Here is a 17,991-nt window from a genome sequence, read left to right as displayed (position 1 = left end):
AAAACTACTGATCGAATTTCAATTTCAAGGGTATTGTTGGAAAGAGAAAAACATTTCTAACAAGATTAATGTAATTTTATTTGTTGTTAGATATTTTGTAGTTTTTTATTAGGGCTTAAACTTGAAAAATGCTATTCTTCAAATTCAAAGTCAAATTTTAAACCGTTTTTTCTCTATGTTTCTCCGGGTAGTAATAGTACGAGTTTCAATATTTCAAAAACTTCTCCATTCATTTCATAAGCTTTCGAATGGTAATGGGAAGGTAAATTCCATGATAAAGTGTTCAAAACTGCTGAAAATTCCATGATAAAGTGTTCAAAACTGCTGATATCTGGAATGAACACCTTCAAAATGAGGAAATTCACAAACAGCATGCACCAAGTGGTGATCCTAAGGGTGAAATCACCTGATTTCTCTCAATATTCACAAAATTCAATCAAAATTTTAACATTCTACAATTATATGAATTTTTTAATAATTTGCATTATTTCCTGTACCATAAATCCTGAATGAAATAACAAGAAGTTTATGTTTCAGCCTATTTCCAGTATAGTTTTCAGTGTGCTTTCCAGTTAATTGGCATGATATGTATCAACTTTGGCTAGTAGAGAAGTGTTCGCGTTCATTATCATGGAATTTACCTTGATTGAGTACTTGAACATGTTATTGGTGTATGGAGAGTGTGGATGCAATTCAAGAGAGGCAGAGAGAGTATACAGGAGACGTTTTCCTGACCGAAATAAAACGTCTTTAAGATTGATAGATGTCAAGATGGTGAGGGTCTAGGATCAGTTTCAAGGTACGAGAGGCCCGTCTTAATTTCTGAAGCTTTTGAGAATCTTATTCTAAATTATTACGAGCAGAATCTTCGATCCAATCGATTCGGCGCTTCAAACCCGCTTCGGCGGGCAGCTGGGATGTTGGATGTTTCAAGAATAATAGTTCAAAGAATATTGAAGAACAATAACTTCCGACCACTTCATGATACCCCAGTTCAAGAATTCAATGAACCTGATACTGTTTCAAGGATGCAGTTTTGCCGTAGGATCTTAGCACAAGATTGTGTTTCAAACACTATCAGATAAAAGTACATTCACAAAAACTGGTGCTGTAAATTTTCACAATACACATACATGGACATTCATTTTCCCTGCATACATGGACCTTCCATTTTCCCTGCAAGAATAAATGGTGAAGTTTTTATGGACTTTCTGGTCAATGAGCTTCACGAATTGATGGAAGACGTGCCTCTCAATTTGAGGCAGAATATGTGGCTCCAGTAGGATGGCTGCCTCCCTCATTATGCTAGAAACATCCGTGGGTAGCTTGATAACAATTATGCTGGGCGGTGGATTGGCCGAGGTGGATCCGTAAGTTGGCCACCACGCTCACCTGATCTTACTCCAATGGACTTCTACTTTTGTGGGGTTGTAAAAAGTGAAGTTTATAGAGAACCTGTAGATAACAGAGAGGAACTGATTATCAGAATTCGATTGACGATTAAAGTAATGAAGATACGGCCTAACTAAGTGAGACGGGCAACTCGAAGCTTGATAGACGGCAGCAGAAGTTGTATAAACAGAAATGGAGTCTATTTTGAATTCCTGTAAGCAGTGAGCATGATATTTAGCTTGATTACCATCTGAATGATTGCCATCAATTTCTTTAATTCTGTCATTCATCTACTATGAATTATTATTCTATGAATAAATTTTTTTGGATCTTGTAAAAGTGTATGATTAATATGTTATATAGGATTTAGGCTATATATGGTACAGAAAATAATGTAATAATCAGGTGATTTCACCCTTAGGATCACCACTTGATGCATGCTGTTTGTGAATTTCCTCATCTTGAAGGTGTTCATTCCAGATATTAGCAGTTTTGAACACTTTATCATGGAACTTACCTTTCCAAATTTATACTCATTCGAAAGCTTATGGAATAAAGAGGTTTTTGAAATATAGAAACTACTATTATTACCCGGAGAAAAATTGAGAAAAAACGGTTTGAAATTTGAATTTGAAGAATAGCATTTTTTCAAGTTCAATCCCTAATAAAAAACTAAAAAATATCTAACAACAAATGAAATTACATTAATCTTGTTAGAAATGTTTTTCTCTTTCCAACAATACCCTTGAAATTGAAATTCGACCAGTAGTTTTCGAGTTATTGAGTATTTAATGACCGGAAGTAGGCATATTCTGAAAATATCGAAAAATCTATATATCTCGATAACTAAGATCGATAGGAAAAAAGTTTACTGACCATTTTTTGTCAGAAATCAATTTTTTAGTAGAATCTATGGTCAACGGCTGTTACAACCTTGGTGGGACACCCTGTATATAATAAGTCTATATGTAATAGCCATTTGTGCAACTATGTGCAAACCCGGTCGTCATTGCCAAACAAGATAGAATTTGCAATTCAGCAAAATCCCTTTGGGCGTAATTTTGTGCTCTACAAACTGAGACCAGGTTGAGTCCTCTATCTCATACAGATTTCCAGGTACACCTAATAACAATACTCCTTATTTTCAGTGAATATCACTAACTACGTTGTTTTTACATTGAGATTTTGCAACATGATATAAGTTCAAAAGATTTTGTTCTATGAGAATCACCAGTTTGATGCACTCCTCAATATTACAGTATTTCTATAGTTGCTATTAGATACACCTTCGCCACCCTCTAGGTGATCTAATAATTGCGATGCATTGCTACAACGCGGACTAGCTTCAGTCGGGTGTGGGTCGGGGTTAGTAGCCGCACTGATTGGAGGGGATACCGGCCCTACAGTCCTCTTCTTATCCTGATTCTGTACCCATTGCTTTTGACGTGATATATTCAGGTGTACATGAGGTGCGTTCTAGTGTGCTACTGTCGGCCGAGTAGGCCCTCGACCCTGGGGCTTCAGGATGGGTGACGGGTGGGATTGGGAAAATTCTACACAGGGAAATGGATACAGATATCAAATCCGTACAACAAATTGTAATTTCTTTGGTAGTACGCAATCTGGAACTACGAGTGAGTAGGCTGAACCTGCAAGTCCAGAAAGAGGTTATCCAGAAAGATATGAGGTAAGAAGTATGGGAAAAACGGTACAGGGATTTAATAGGTTTATTAAATTCTTCCAACAAATTAGAATTTGTTAAGTAGTACACAATCTGAAACTGTGAGATGATGGCAAGCATGTTGGACCTGCGTGCCCAGTACAAGGTAAATAAGATAGTTGAGGTGTATAAGGTATAGGGCATAGGGCATAGGGTATGGGGTATAGGGTACAGATATTTAATAGGGTTCTCTTTACAACCTAGGGTTCATAGGGTAATCTTTACAACAAACGGTGGTTTGTAATGTAACACACAGTCTGGCAACTGCATCTTGTCAGCTAGCAAGCTGAACCTGCTGGCCTAGTACAAGGTGTTCAGAGTAGGTACGAGGTGTATAGGTATAGAGGTTTGAGGTATAGAGTGCGTGATTTCTGAAACGCAAATCTGTGACTGCATAAGGATAGTTAGCGAATCTGAGACTGCTAATGAGGTTTTCCATGACAATTTGAACTGCGTGTTGGATATTAACAGCTAATCTGTGAAAGCTGTTGAGGGAGTTTATAACTCTCTCACACGCTGATTGTGCTCTCAATTCAATAGCTAGCCCGTGGGCTTATTAAAGAGTGAAATGGATCTTCATAGACACAAGTCTGTGGAATTATATCCAAATACAATAGCATATTATTGTCAGGGTAGGACAGGATTCTTCCAATACACAAAAGTATGTCGTTGTTTGGACAGGAGAGAATTTTTCCAGGAGATAACAGTATGTCGTTGTCAGGGTATGAAGGGACTTTTTCAGTACACAACAGTTTGTCGTTGTTAGAGCAGAAAAAAATTTTCCTCTACACAACTGTATGTTGCTGTTGGGGCTGGAAAGGATTTTTCCTCTACACAACAGTTTGTCGTTGTCAGGGCAGGAAAGGATTTTCCTACAAGAAGGACGATCTCCAGTCTGCGACCGCGAACTCGGGAAAATCGGGATTTCCCACAGGGAAAAAACAGCAATCAGCAACTGCTATTTCAGAAAAATGGTTTATAGGACTTTTCCAAAGATTTGCGTGTCTGAGAACCCCAAAAAAGACAATCGCTGACTTGTAACTACGATCATGGGAAATTCGGGATTTTCCTTCAGGGAACATCTAGTCAGAAACTGCTATTGCGGGAAATGATTTTCTCAGGATATTATATAGGAAGAAAACACATAAAAACGACCAATATTAACATATAGTTACCTGAATAGTCGCGAAGCCGAATATAGGAATAATTGTGAGCCGACTCATAAGGAGAATTATGAGTCGGCTCACAATTCCTATATTCAAATAAAATGTCGAGAAGCTACAGAACAGTGTCTTACGAATTAATAATTCTAGAAAAAATGCTACAAATCGCGTAGAACCTGGGACGTACCGTGATTGAAGCGAAGAAAGACCAGCAAAATTAAGGCTGTGCAAAGGCTAAAAATAAACTTTCTACTGGTGATATTTTTCAAAGTTTTTTATCATGAAGCTATCAAAATGAAAAAGGTTTCTCAGGAAAACATTTTTTTCCGATCATTACTTTTTGAGATATGAGCGCCTGAAGTTTATATTTTTAGGACAGAACATTTCAAGTTCGGTAAGAGATAAATCCATGAGATTCAGAGGATAGATTCTTCATGGTATTGTTGATCTAGTAAAACAAATTTTTTTGAAAATATTGATTTTAAAGAAAGTTATTGAATCTACCAAAACTGACCAAAAATAACTCAACTAAAAGTTATTTTTGGTCATTTTTAGTAAATTGAATAACTTTCTCAAAAATTTATATTTTCAGAAAATTTTTGTTTTATTCAATCAACAATAACATTAAGAATCTATCCTCTAAATCTCATGAATTTATCTCTTACCGAACTTGAAATGTTCTGTCCCATAAATTTAAACTTTAGGCGCTCATATCTCAAAAAGTAATGATCGGAAAAAAATGTTTACCTGAGACCCTTTTTCATTTTGATAGCTTCATGATATACAAATCGAAAAACTTTGAAAAATATCACCAGTAGAAAGTTTATTTTTAGCCTTTGCACAGCCTTAAAAATCCCTAGTGGTACCTGTACCTAGAGGACGACTCAAACACCCTAAATGCCACAAGTCAGGATAAATAGGTACAAGGTCAGAAAATCCCCAAGGAGAATCTACCTTTCAGTAGTCGGTAACTCAACCCACAAACATCTATATATCCTATAAAATACAGAATAGAATCTTCCTATGACAGCCAAAGGAACGTCGCGTTCCTTTCGTTAGCAGATGATGAAAATTACAATAAAAGATTAACTGTAACTGACAAACAACTTTTGGACAAGAAACCACGAGTTCTACTATCTTTTATCAAACCAGATAGTTTGCTATCTCCACGATGAAGTTGATGCTGCTGATGACAGTGAAGATCAAAGATTCTACAACTCGAAAACAACTAACCAGAAAAATCCAGTTAACAGTATGACGTCAATAGAAATGATAAATACATTGATGATAACTACAAGTGATGACGATGTACATGCTCGATCTCAAAACTGATAAAATATATTCAGCTACAACATACCTATAAGACCATTTTCGTGCTATCACAGATTCACTTTGTGGCAGTCTATTCAAAGCTGTGTATATCGGTAACCCGTCTTGACGAGCTGAGAAGAATGAGCTGTTTTACGAGGAGATTCGATCATTATGTCAAAAGTTAAAGTTATGATCCTTGAGGCGTCCTTATGCGCGCCTCTCCTCTAAAGGTACGTACAGATTTATGCGCCGCGAACACATGCAAGCAATTCACTTTTCATCAACTGATTATATCTGAATTCGTACAGAAACGGTAAGATACAGCAATAAAAAGCTTTAAATCAGCGGATTAAAAGTGAATTGCTCGTTTTCGCGGCGCGTAAATCTGTACGCACCTTTAGACGAGTGGTGCGCATAAGGACGCCTCAAGGATCAAATCTTTCAACACTCATAGCTTTTGGCACAATGATTGAATCTCCTTGTAAAACAGCTCATTCTTCTCAGCTCGTCAAGACGGGTTACCGAGATACACAGCTTTGAATATACTTCATACACAGTCAGTTTTGAAGCATCGTTAACTCACTATACTCCATTTAAGATAGAGAGCTTCGAATGATCCAATCCTATTCAAAATGTTATAATAAAAAGGCGAGATCCAATTTCTCTATCTGATTTGGCGGAAATAGCTGGAAAATGAAACGAAAATACAAGGTTTTTGGGCTACTCTATATCTAGCACGAGGAAATTTTGCATGAAAAAATTGGTTTTGAACTTCTCTTATGTATCAAAACAATATATATTAGGAAATCAGAACCACAATATATTTATATTGTAAGCATACCCCCTTTTTAATGACTAGACTTGACGGTGGACTAGATCGAGTGTTGGGAAAATTCTCAGTTCTACTCAGCTATAGTGAGATTCAGGTTATAAAGTCAGCATCTTATTATATAGGTTATTAGAATTGGTTTGTTGTCTTTGTCTCAATGTCTATCATTAGACAAAGCACATGGTTCTATCATTTTCAGACTGCGCACTGTTGCAAAATAATATTGTTTGTAGACTACATAAAAATACGATGATATAAAATATGAAGGCGATGGAAACGGAAAAGTGACAAAAATGCTTTCCCATCATTTCCACTGGCTCTATAACATGAATATCACTATAGCTGTGTAGAAAAGAGTATTTTCCCAATATTCGATCTAGTCCAGTCTATATATATGAACATAGAGGGGTATATTATGAGTTTTTTTGAAACATTTTAAAGTTTCCTGAACGTACCCTTGATAAATCTCTTCAACTAGTACTGTTCTAGTACCCTTATTCATTATTCTTCAATCTTCAGTCACATCTAATTTGAAAAAAGTTCCAAAGTGGTATAGCCTATATAATTATACTAGCCGTCAGGCTCGCTTCGCTCGCCATATCCGTCTAGCCAGGGGGCTCCGCCCCCTGGACCCCCGACTGGATCATCCAAGAATGAGATCATCAGGCTCGCTTCGCTCGCTTGCATTTTTCATTTGAGCATTTTTATCATATGTTAGGACGATCCAGTCGGGGGTCCAGACTAAACGTCTAGCTAAACGGATATGGCGAGCGAAGCGAGCCTGACGGCTAGTAATATAATATTCCCAGGAATAGCTCTGAAGTAGCAGTGCCCAATCAATTTTTCCGCGATAAATGCATTTCAATCTTCAACTTGGTGCCAACCTAACAAAGTCAACTCAACTTAATGCCAACCTGACAAAATTATTAATTTAGTTACCAGTTAACAACTGTTTCGAAGAGGTACTTTCTCTAGATTATAGTTCTATATTAACATATGGTATGGACATTTTTCAATTATAATTAAGAGAATAAGAAGAATATACATGCTAAAAGACGAACTTTAAACCCTTAAAAACCACCCTTAGAGTTAAAATATTGCCAAAAAATTTGTCCGTCTATTGATAACTCTGACATTTACTATAAAGTTCCATAGATCTCGAATTGAAGATTCGATTTAATGTGAGAAGAAAAATGTAATATTACAAATACCCCCCTCTTGACATAAAAAAATTTTACTGTTTGAAAATTTAAAGAAAAAATTTACTTTGACCCTAATGAAAATTGTTGAAATTTAAATTCGAGAACAGTAACAATTTTTTCTAGAAAAACATTACATGTCATCCAAAAATATTGAAAATTATTATAAAAATTCATCAATAGCGTTTGTTATATGTTTCCAAACAATATCTCGAAATATAGAATATCAATATTACTTTTGATTTAGCTTTATAATTTAAAGGAAAATATCTCAACAGAAAGTTTAATATGTAAAGAATAGTTTTTTGAAATTGCACATAAATTTAATAGATAGAAAAATTTAATTTTATTGCATAAAAAAATTTAGTATGTTGAATGAAAAATTTATTATTATTATTTATTTTTTTTAAATGAATTGATGAATTGTTACATTTAATTTTCACATAAAATTTCAATAAATCAAAAAATGTTCATTTCTTTCACTATTGACGCGGTTGATTTTATTGATGCACATTTTGGAAAACAGTCCGTTAAGGCACTCAGTATGATTTTCAGTTAAGTGTGACTCCAATGTGATGACGTTAGTGTTGGGCTGATCTGGATGCACGTAGTGTTGGGCTGATACTTGTAGTCGACTGCTGCATACCAAACTCGATACAGGTGACATCTCAGTTAGCATTGCTTCATGTTTGTAGTAGACGGCTGCATTCCAAATTCAATACAGAGTCACATAAATTTTGTATCATATTGTAATTATACAATGTACATTTCAGGCTTGAAATGACAATGTAATTCATTTTTTTGGAAAAGAGATAGACGCTGCATACAGGATTAATTAGGTGAGGATTAATTTAGGTAAGGTTTGGTTTTTTGATATTTTCATCTTTCAAGGTTTAGAGTTCTGCATACAGGAATAATTTAGGAGAGGATTTTTTTTTGAATCAATTCTTTCATGATACTGTGACTGTTCTTCTGAATTCAAAGTTGTGAATGTGAACATGGATGGCAATTACCTCCAGGTAATGCAGTAGTGTTGAAGTTTGAGATACAGAGTCAGCAATAAGCATTGGCATTGCTATTGGTGTATGCTTTGGTGTCGGCTTTGGCATCGGCGTTGATATTGGCATTGGCGTTGGCGTAGCTATTGACATCAGCACAGGCATCGGCGTTGATTTTGGTGTTGGCATCAGCATTGGCGCAGGCATTGGCGTAGCTATTGGCATTGATTTTTGTTGTTGGCATTGGCGCAGATTTTGGCATTGGCGTAGCTATTGGCATTGATTTTTGTGTTGGCATTGGCGCAAATTTTGGCATTGGCGTAGCTATTGGCATTTGCGCAGGCATCGGCATTGATTTTTGTTGTTGGCATCAGCATTGGCGCAGATTTTGGCATCAGCATTGGCGCAGATATTGGCTTCGGCGCAGGCATCGGCGTAGTTATTGGCGTTGGCATCAGCACAGGCATCGGCTTAGATTTTGGCGTAGTTATTGGTGTAGGCCGCAACGTTGATTTTGGCGTAGATATGTCACACTAGTTCGAAAATCACCCAAATGTTCTTAACACTCTTCATGGCGTTCACTTGTTACTGATTTCGAGATTCACATGATAACTATTTCAATGTTAATGTCTGTGCTGTACCTGTTATTTTAAAATGCTTATAAACTAAGAAGAAAACTTGATTAGGCTATCCATACAATCTAATACACATAAAATTATTTTAAGTATCTATGAAATTGAAATTTGTTAACATCTTATTATACAGTCAGCAATACATAAATTGTGAAATATGGACATATCAATGATAAATTTAAAAAAAAATCATTCATTTTCATCTATTCACTGTTCAAATATCAAAATTTAATCCATTCTTCAAAATAAAATATAAGTTCATAACACCCTGTATCATTATCAAAATTGTAAAAAACAACATCATAACAACACAACAAAAATTTAATTTCAATACATATTTCAATAATTTCAGACATTGGTCTTCTATTCAATCATTTCATAATATATTTGCATTTCATTATTATTTAATATAACATTTCATTTATAGCATGTTCATTTCACATTTATGATTTATCATTCAGGGTTTCAAAATTATTTAGTTTTAATTTTGTTCAAAAATTGTATAAAAAGCAAATTATTTAATATTATTAATCATCGTTTGTTGGATACTATAGTTATTTCGACTTTTCAATGTTCTAAACACAAACTACATTTCATGACAAAACTTTACTATCAAACATTAAACAAGAAACCATTCAAAACATCAATAATATTTTGCTTCAAAGGCAAACAATATTCATAATTAATCATCATTTTGCATCTATGGCAATCAACATTATTAATCAACACAAAATTATTATCTCATTACTGCCTCTCTAAGTCTAACCTCTGTTATTCCTTCTTTAGGCAATAATGGGTTTCCATCTCAAAAAACAATCACATACCAGCAAAATTCTAATCAACAACCCCACTAAAAATTCTACATACACTCCAGCATCCATTTCAAACAATAATCAATCATATCAAAATTTATAGAACAAACAGTTTTAAAATTTAAAAAAAATATCAATTACAAAACACTTTAGAAAAATTTTAGCCTTTAACTCATTTCAATTGATAATATAACACAACGTTTTAAATTAAACCATTATTTTTTAAAATAATTTAAAATTTAAAGACTGTATAATAAGTATAAACATTTCAAGATTATGATACAAAGATGATCAAGATGAAATACTGGGTAAATAAGTTCCCTAAAAAATACAAACAAGAGGAAAAGAAAATTGGGTAAATAAATTCCCTAAAACAATACAAAGAAGAGAAAGATTAATTAGAGCCTATCCTACATGTCAGTACTGAACTTTCATGAGGAAGTATATTTAATAAAATATACTACTATGGAATTTTGTAAATTCCAAGTATGACTCTAATTTGTTATAATTGTGAGCTATCACTCCCACAAAAACAACTGGTGAAGGAAAAAATATGTTGACTATTGTGACTGGGTGGAAAGTTCCTAGATGTCTGTAAGGCAATGTGATAGCAGACTCTAGTATCGGACCACAAAAACAAAAGTATGCAAAAGGTTTTACAAACATTTGTTGTTGCAGTCATAAGGTTTTTATATCGCAAACAAGTAGGTCAGATAATCGAGTCCAGCCATATGTGGTTCACGCCCACACCTCTAAAAAAAATCACACCTACTTGTCTACCAAAAATCCAAAGTATTGGACAGCAAAAAAAAATAAAATGCAAAATGGGTTAAAAGCCCAGAAGAAAACTATAACCTAATTACATATGGCTTATGGCACAATATGCAATGAAAGATGAGAACATGGGACATAATTGCTCTGAAAAACCTAACTACCTAATATGATACCTAAAAAAAATAGACATGATTAAAATATGTAATACATGATGAAAAAATATACCGCAAGCAAACAATTATTTACACTACAATGGATAGATTTTAGAAAAGTTAAGTTTTATCAACAATTTAAAGATTAGGAAAATAAGCTACTATTTCAACTTCTAAATTATTTCAGAAAAAATACAAATTTAAATGACTATGGACAAGATTGGTTAAGATATGCTTCATAGAAGAAATTTACTGAATATTACACAAAGACAGGAAAGAATCGAAATTTGAAAAGATCAAGGCCAAGAAAAATAGGCTATAGGAAAGAAAAAAGACACAATTATGGACTCTTACCATACACTGTGTAGCGATTATGCTATTCTGAATCCCGGCATAACACAGGATTCCTAATCATTGTGTGTTGGGGAATACCCTTTCATCATGTGACTCACAGTCATCATCTTGTAAATAAGCAACTTGAAACAACCTTTGAATACCAATACATCAATGGAAACTTTGCGTTTTGTTTTCTTCAAGAACATGATTTTATTATTCATGGGTTCATTAGTTTCAACCAAGCAGTTTTGCCTACAAAAGTTCGTCATGTTCACTTGAGAATGCATAGAATACACCTTTTCAATTCTCAGTTGAAAGTTTAACTCATCAACTTGACTCAAAGCAACATTCATTTTGTTCACATTATTCCTAACCTCCACAGAAACCTGTCTCATGTAATCATTCATTTTATTTACTGTTTTCCTAACTTTCGATATAGTAATCTGATCCATAGAAACATTTGATTTGTTTACTGTTTTCCTAACCTTCAATGTAGCAATAGTACTTTCTTGATAGTTGACTTTCAGTGAAGACAACTCCCTACCTACTTCTTTACTCAATTCTACTGTCTCACTATGGTTGACTTTTTCAACAACAGTAACTAGGCCTACATTGTCAGAAACTTCAATGAGTTGATCTTGTATCTTAACATTACTATCTTCATTATTATCTTTCAATGTTTCGTGTGCATTTTTCAATAGAAGGTTTATACTAACCTGCTCTAGTCTTATATTAGTACATTCTTGCTTCATATCATCAACCTAGCATTTTGATTTTTAAACATTTGGTCTAACTTAGCATTTTGCTTATCAAATTTAGCATTTAACTCATCAAATCTAGCATTTTGATTTTTAAACATTTGGTCTAACTTAGCATCTTGCTTATCAAACAGTTGTGTTAAGGCAGCTATTAACTCATCATCAATTTTAATATTTTTCATATTGTATGCCATTTTGCTAGTCTGCACAGATAATATATTCATTAGGACTTGATCTCTCTTGAACTGACTTCCCACTCAGCAACAAACCATTCATAACCTATCAAGATATCTATCCTAATAATAATTTCTATAACCAGGGATTTCATGGTGTACCATTTGGGACATATTTATTTTGTAATTCGGTCCCACCACAGGGCGTACCATTTGGAACAAATGTGGTGATTCAGTCCCACACCAGGGCGTACCATTTGCCGTGCTACCAATTTTTCCTCAAACGGTTGGATTAGCATTAACACCTATCACCTAAGGAAAGTTGTCGGCTCCAATAAAATAGATACTTGATAAACTGTGAATGGATCTATTGCCTATAAATGAGAAATCCAGTTTTCAGAGCAAATTAACTTATAATCTTCAGATGAAAATTTTGGCAAAAACACAGAATTATAAAACGAACAATAACTTATAAGCTTAATGATTTCAAGTAACTACGAACTAAAATACTTATCTAGTTTACAGTTGAAACACAGTGGCTATTGGCTTTACTACACTAATAGCGAATTATGCACAAAAATTTATATAAAACTCAATTTAAAACATTAATAAATTTACTTAAACAGACAATAATTCAGAGCACAAAATTATACAAGCAACAGCCAGCCATATATTCAGAAGAGAGGCCAAGAACAGGAAAAGACACAAATTGCCAGTCACGAAAGACAACGCCCTCCTCAATATCGATCTTTACAGACACGTCAACACAAAATTATAACTTATAAGTTTAGAATTCATATTCTACATCTGTTCTCAATAAAACTTTATTTTGAAAATGTTATTTTAAATTTTTATACATATATTCTATTCAAATAAACGATTATTTAGTAATTTGTTAACCCTGCCTCGGTGACATTATGGAACAATGCAACAAACATTTACGATAATAAATTCTCCGTCAAAAAATTTGTCCGTCTATTGATAACTCTGACATTTACTATAAAGTTCCATAGATCTCGAATTGAAGATTCGATTTAAATGTGAGAAGAAAAATGTAATATTACACGAGCGAAGCGAGCCTGACGGCTAGTAATATAATATTCCCAGGAATAGCTCTGAAGTAGCAGTGCCCAATCAATTTTTCCGCGATAAATGCATTTTAATCTTTAACTTGGTGCCAATCTAACAAAGTCAACTCAATTTAATGCCAACCTGACAAAATTATTAATTTAGTTACCAGTTAACAACTGTTTCGAAGAGGTACTTTCTCTAGATCATAGTTCTATATTAACATAATGGTATGGACATTTTTCAATTATAATTAAGAGAATAAGAAGAATATACATGCTAAAAGACGAACTTTAAACCCTTAAAAACCACCCTTAGAGTTAAAATATTGCCAAAAGATTTCTTAGTGCGCCTCTAAAGGGCCAACTGAACATACCTACCGAATTTGAACGTTTTTGGTCCGGTAAATTTATAGTTCTGCGAGTGAGTGAGTGAGTGCCATTTCGCTTTTATATATATAGATAGTCCAGTCAATATAGACATGAAAAGGGGAGTGCTTGCAATTTATATTGTAGTTTTGTTCTTAATATATTATTTGGATACATGAGAGAAGTCCAGAACCAATTTTTTCATGCAAATTTTCCTTGTGCTAGATACAGAGTGGCCCAAAAACCAGACGAGCCGAGAAGAATGAAGTGCACATTGTGTCAAAAGTTATAACTGTTTAAAATTTTTATCCTTGAGGTGTCCTTATGCGCGCCTCTCCACTAGGAAATACTGGAATGAAGTGCATCTAACGGGTGATTTTCATAGAACATAATCTCATGAACTTATATCATTGTGCAAAATGTCAATGTGCGGACAATGTGTAGTTGGTGATTATGATTGAAAATAAAAATTTGGTGTCCTTCACATTACAAGGAGCATTTTAGTCATGTGTACCTGTAAATCTATATGAGCGCTTTACCTGTAGTCTGAGATTGTAGAGCACAGAATATTACACTCAGAGGGATTTTGAGTTATACATCTAAATGGTAACAATCGGATGATATTTTTGATCAAAAACTAAAATTCATCAAAATTGATTTTTCTTCGAATTCTTCCACTACCTCCGTTTACGGAGGTGGTGATTCAACTCATTTTTGAAAAATCATAACCCTGTGCTGACGTCATACGAATGCACTACGGCTTTGTTTACAGAGGTAGTAATTAATTCTACTCATTTTTGAAAAATCATAACCCAGTACCGTAGTACTCATTGGAGATAGAGAGTTTCGAATTATTTTATTCAGAATTAATCTGAAAAAAGGCGAGAGCAAATATTTCTGTCCGATTACTGGATTTGGCTGAAATAGCTGAAAACTGGAAATTGAGCCGAAAATATGAGGTTTTTGAGCCATCCATTTTTGTATCTAGCACAATGATAGAAATTTTTCATGAAAAAATTCGTTCTGGACCTCTCTGATGTATCCAAATAATATAATAAAAAAATCAGAACTACAATATAAATTGCAAGTATCAATGTATATAGTGACTGTACTACAACTGATCAAAGATATTCCGGAATCAAAACTTGAACCAGATTGTTTGAGTTATAACTCTACAAGCATACTATATGGAAACTATACTCATGATTATTTATAATATTATTTTATGTTTTTTCATTTCAAATGAATTTCAATTTCATCATTATGTTGTATAAGTAGTTATATAACGTACACTTTGTTCAGTGACACTATGTTTAGATAACTTATTTTTTCACTATTCACAAATTCTATGGGAATTCTTAAAATAGGTTATATATTTTTTTTCCAGGAAAATTCCAAAGTGGCGCCAAGGACTGACATTTGATATTTGAAAATCTGGGGAAAGCATTTGATCAGCAATGTCTCATTGCATTGACAATAGCTGCAATCTACTGCCATTTCTATCTTGAAAGGGAAATTTTTATTGAGATTTTTGCTGCCTTCACAACTGAGACTTATCATGTTTCTGTAACTGAGATGCATCTTACTTTCATTGATATCAATAGTTTCTCGAGAATTTTATATTAATTGTAGGTTCAAGGTTTTCCATTTATATTTATTTATTATATTACGTGTTTGAAGTTCATTAAAAACTATATTATTCTACTCTAGTAAAGAGAGAAGAGTGATAGCAATTTGGTATATATTTTCACTTTCACTATCGAATAATATAATGTAACTTTCACTATGTAATAATATAATGTAACACCACGTTATCTATTGTTATCGTGGGCTGTGGGGACGATACATATATTGGCCGAGCTAGTGGCGGGAGATCGATGGGTCGTCTCGTTTTCCAGCGATAGGAACGCCTACCGGAAGGTGGTTCCTACGGATGAATGTGTTTAGTGTTTATGTAGCCCTGGAAAGGGCCAAGGGGGGGGGGGTTAGTATAGCCGGAGAGGATGAGGAGGCAGAGGGTGTTTCCGGCTCTGTTTCCGGCTCTCAGCCGTCCTTGGATCCGGGGTCGGTCGTTCCGGAGGGAACTGGCCGCGTCATCCAATCCACTGGGCTACGGATCGGACTGACTGGAACGCCGCTGAAGACGTGTTCGAAATTGGCCTTCCAATAGGCTAGGTCGGCCTCTTCCTCTGGTGTCAGCAGGTCCAGCAATGCTTCCCCATTCAACCCTGGGTAGACCGTCAGAACGTCGGCACCAACTGGAGAGGGCCCACTAGCTACACCACTCACCAGTAAACCGCGATAGTTTCCCTTAGGTTCAGCCACACAGTCTTTAGGCCGTGGTGTCCCTAAGCTAGGTACCCTTCCGCGATTTACCGGGAGCGCCTCACTAGGTACCACCTTGTCGAGCCGTTGGAGACGTTCCTTCCTTCAGCTTCCTTCCCTGTCGCCGGAGCCTCTGGGCTCGGCGTCGCTGAACGGGGTGTAAGCTCCGGGCTCGCTTTGGCATGTGGCGGATTAGGAAGGAAAGGAAAACACAAGTTTCAACTCAGCTTGGTTCTTCAACCCCCACTAGTTCACCGCATGTAAGAGGGAGCAATCACCTTTCGGGTACCTCCACTCTAAGGTCAAACTGGTTCACCAGCAGGGGAAGAACTGACTTGTCTCCATGCTATCAGTGGAACTAGGTGAGTGATCCACCCTAATTGGCAGTGTCTTAGGCTGGTTTGCCTTATGACTGCTTAAAGCATTAACAGAACTGAAATTCTTGGGTGCTCCTAGTTAAAAGACCTTGAGTGAATTTGACTTTTTTCCCAATTCACTTGTATTTGGGAGAAGTTGAGATGGAGATGGGTCCACCTCGGGGGTAATTTGGGCTGTTTACAATGGTGACCTGGACGCCAAGTCGCTGACCATCAGTCGGGCCACCATTGTTGAAAAGAGAGTGGCTTTTTGGTTTGAACTGGTCCTGGTCTCTCATACATCTGCCTTACATATGCCATGACATAGATGCTTTGTCATGAAGTTTTCTAGATGTGAGCTGAATGGAGTCAATCAGTTGGGGATTGGAAACATATTCATAGAGTAGCCTATTGTTCACTTTGTAGTGAAAGTTGCAGATAGTTCTTATGTTTCGGTTTTGAATGCCAAATAGACGTTTTCTATTTGCCTTAGATAGATATGGGAATCAGACAGGAGTGCCATTAGTCATGTATGCCCTGATGAAAGCTGTGAATATGAGCAGCCGAAATTTCAGGGGGAGAGAGGGGGTTGATTAGAAGGGGGAATAATCTTCCAAACAGCACATGACAGTGTTGTACTCTCATGTCATTGTGTTGTTTGAAGGTAAGGGTTCTGTCCAAAGTAACACCTGGATACTTGACGGTGGGGGACCATGGCAGGGCGTTGCCATGGATTGTCAGAGTGGATGGGAGTTTACGTTTTCTGGAAAAGGCGACAGCCACGCATTTATTTGCATTAATCTCTACCTTCCCGGATGAACACCAGGATTGAGCAGGTTTAACTGCTCTTGAACATTCCTGGCCGCCCTTTCGAGATTCATGCTGCTGGAGTGTAAAGTGGTGTCGTCTGCAAAGAGACTGGTTTGAAGACTCTGCCTGAGTGGCAGTGTGGTCTTCACCACATTTCACACATCTGGGCGTGTGAAAACAGTTGATGGAACTGTGGCCATACCTCTTGACACTTGAAGCACTGAGACAGGCCAGGCCCTGGTCTGTATTGTTCAATTAGAACCTCTACAGATCCTACAGAAGACAGAGAGTAAATTTTCTTAAAATCACCCTCCTTTTTATTTCGATTATGAATAGACTGCAAGGACTCCCACGACTTGTAATGTTTTTTATCAGAATAACATTGTACTCAATGATTCGGCCAGGTATGTGAGGTTGTGTGACTTGTCTCGCTGAAGGAGCTCGCTTATATAGCAGGGTATTATCCTCCAGCGAGCGAGAGTAGATGACTGAGCAGGTGCTGCGCGCTCGAGGTGCGCACCAGCAAGTAACGGGACTGATAGTCGCCTAGGCTAGAGTTCTGCGTTTGGGCAGTGAGTGGTTGGCGCGATCTGGTGGCTTCGAGCTGAAGTGAGGGTATCATTATGATCCTACTGACTTCATCAAATTCAAATTGTAGTAACAAATTGAATCTACTATTCCAAAATAGGTACTCTATATTGGAATACAGTACCTATAAAAGTAGTAATGGAAGATTCATCATCATTGCTTTCAATTACTTTCCGAAGTGGTATTGAATAAGAGCATAATCTTTTTTCGGACATGCTACTATTTAT

At 35.8% G+C, this 17,991-nt stretch overlaps 1 protein-coding gene and 1 long non-coding RNA gene across 2 annotated transcripts in view; both read left to right on the top strand.

The window, feature by feature from the left end:
• LOC111049943 (coiled-coil domain-containing protein 112) overlaps positions 1-15,418 on the top strand; it is a 28,341-nt gene extending 12,923 nt beyond the window's left edge. Inside the window, exon 11 of the mRNA XM_039420076.1 lies at positions 15,073-15,418. Within this exon, the coding sequence (XP_039276010.1) occupies positions 15,073-15,115 (43 nt within the window). The 3' untranslated portion in view covers positions 15,116-15,418. The remainder of the gene's footprint in view (positions 1-15,072) is intronic.
• Positions 89-12,676, top strand: LOC120349888. Its single transcript, XR_005570486.1, has 3 exons — positions 89-100; positions 3,459-3,465; positions 12,486-12,676. It is a non-coding gene; the product is annotated as an uncharacterized LOC120349888 (long non-coding RNA).
• Positions 15,419-17,991: the final 2,573 nt, after the last annotated feature.

The sequence above is a fragment of the Nilaparvata lugens genome, chromosome 2 (assembly GCF_014356525.2).
Source record: "Nilaparvata lugens isolate BPH chromosome 2, ASM1435652v1, whole genome shotgun sequence".
NCBI lineage: Eukaryota > Metazoa > Arthropoda > Insecta > Hemiptera > Delphacidae > Nilaparvata > Nilaparvata lugens.
This window is presented reverse-complemented; position numbering and strand designations above follow the sequence as displayed.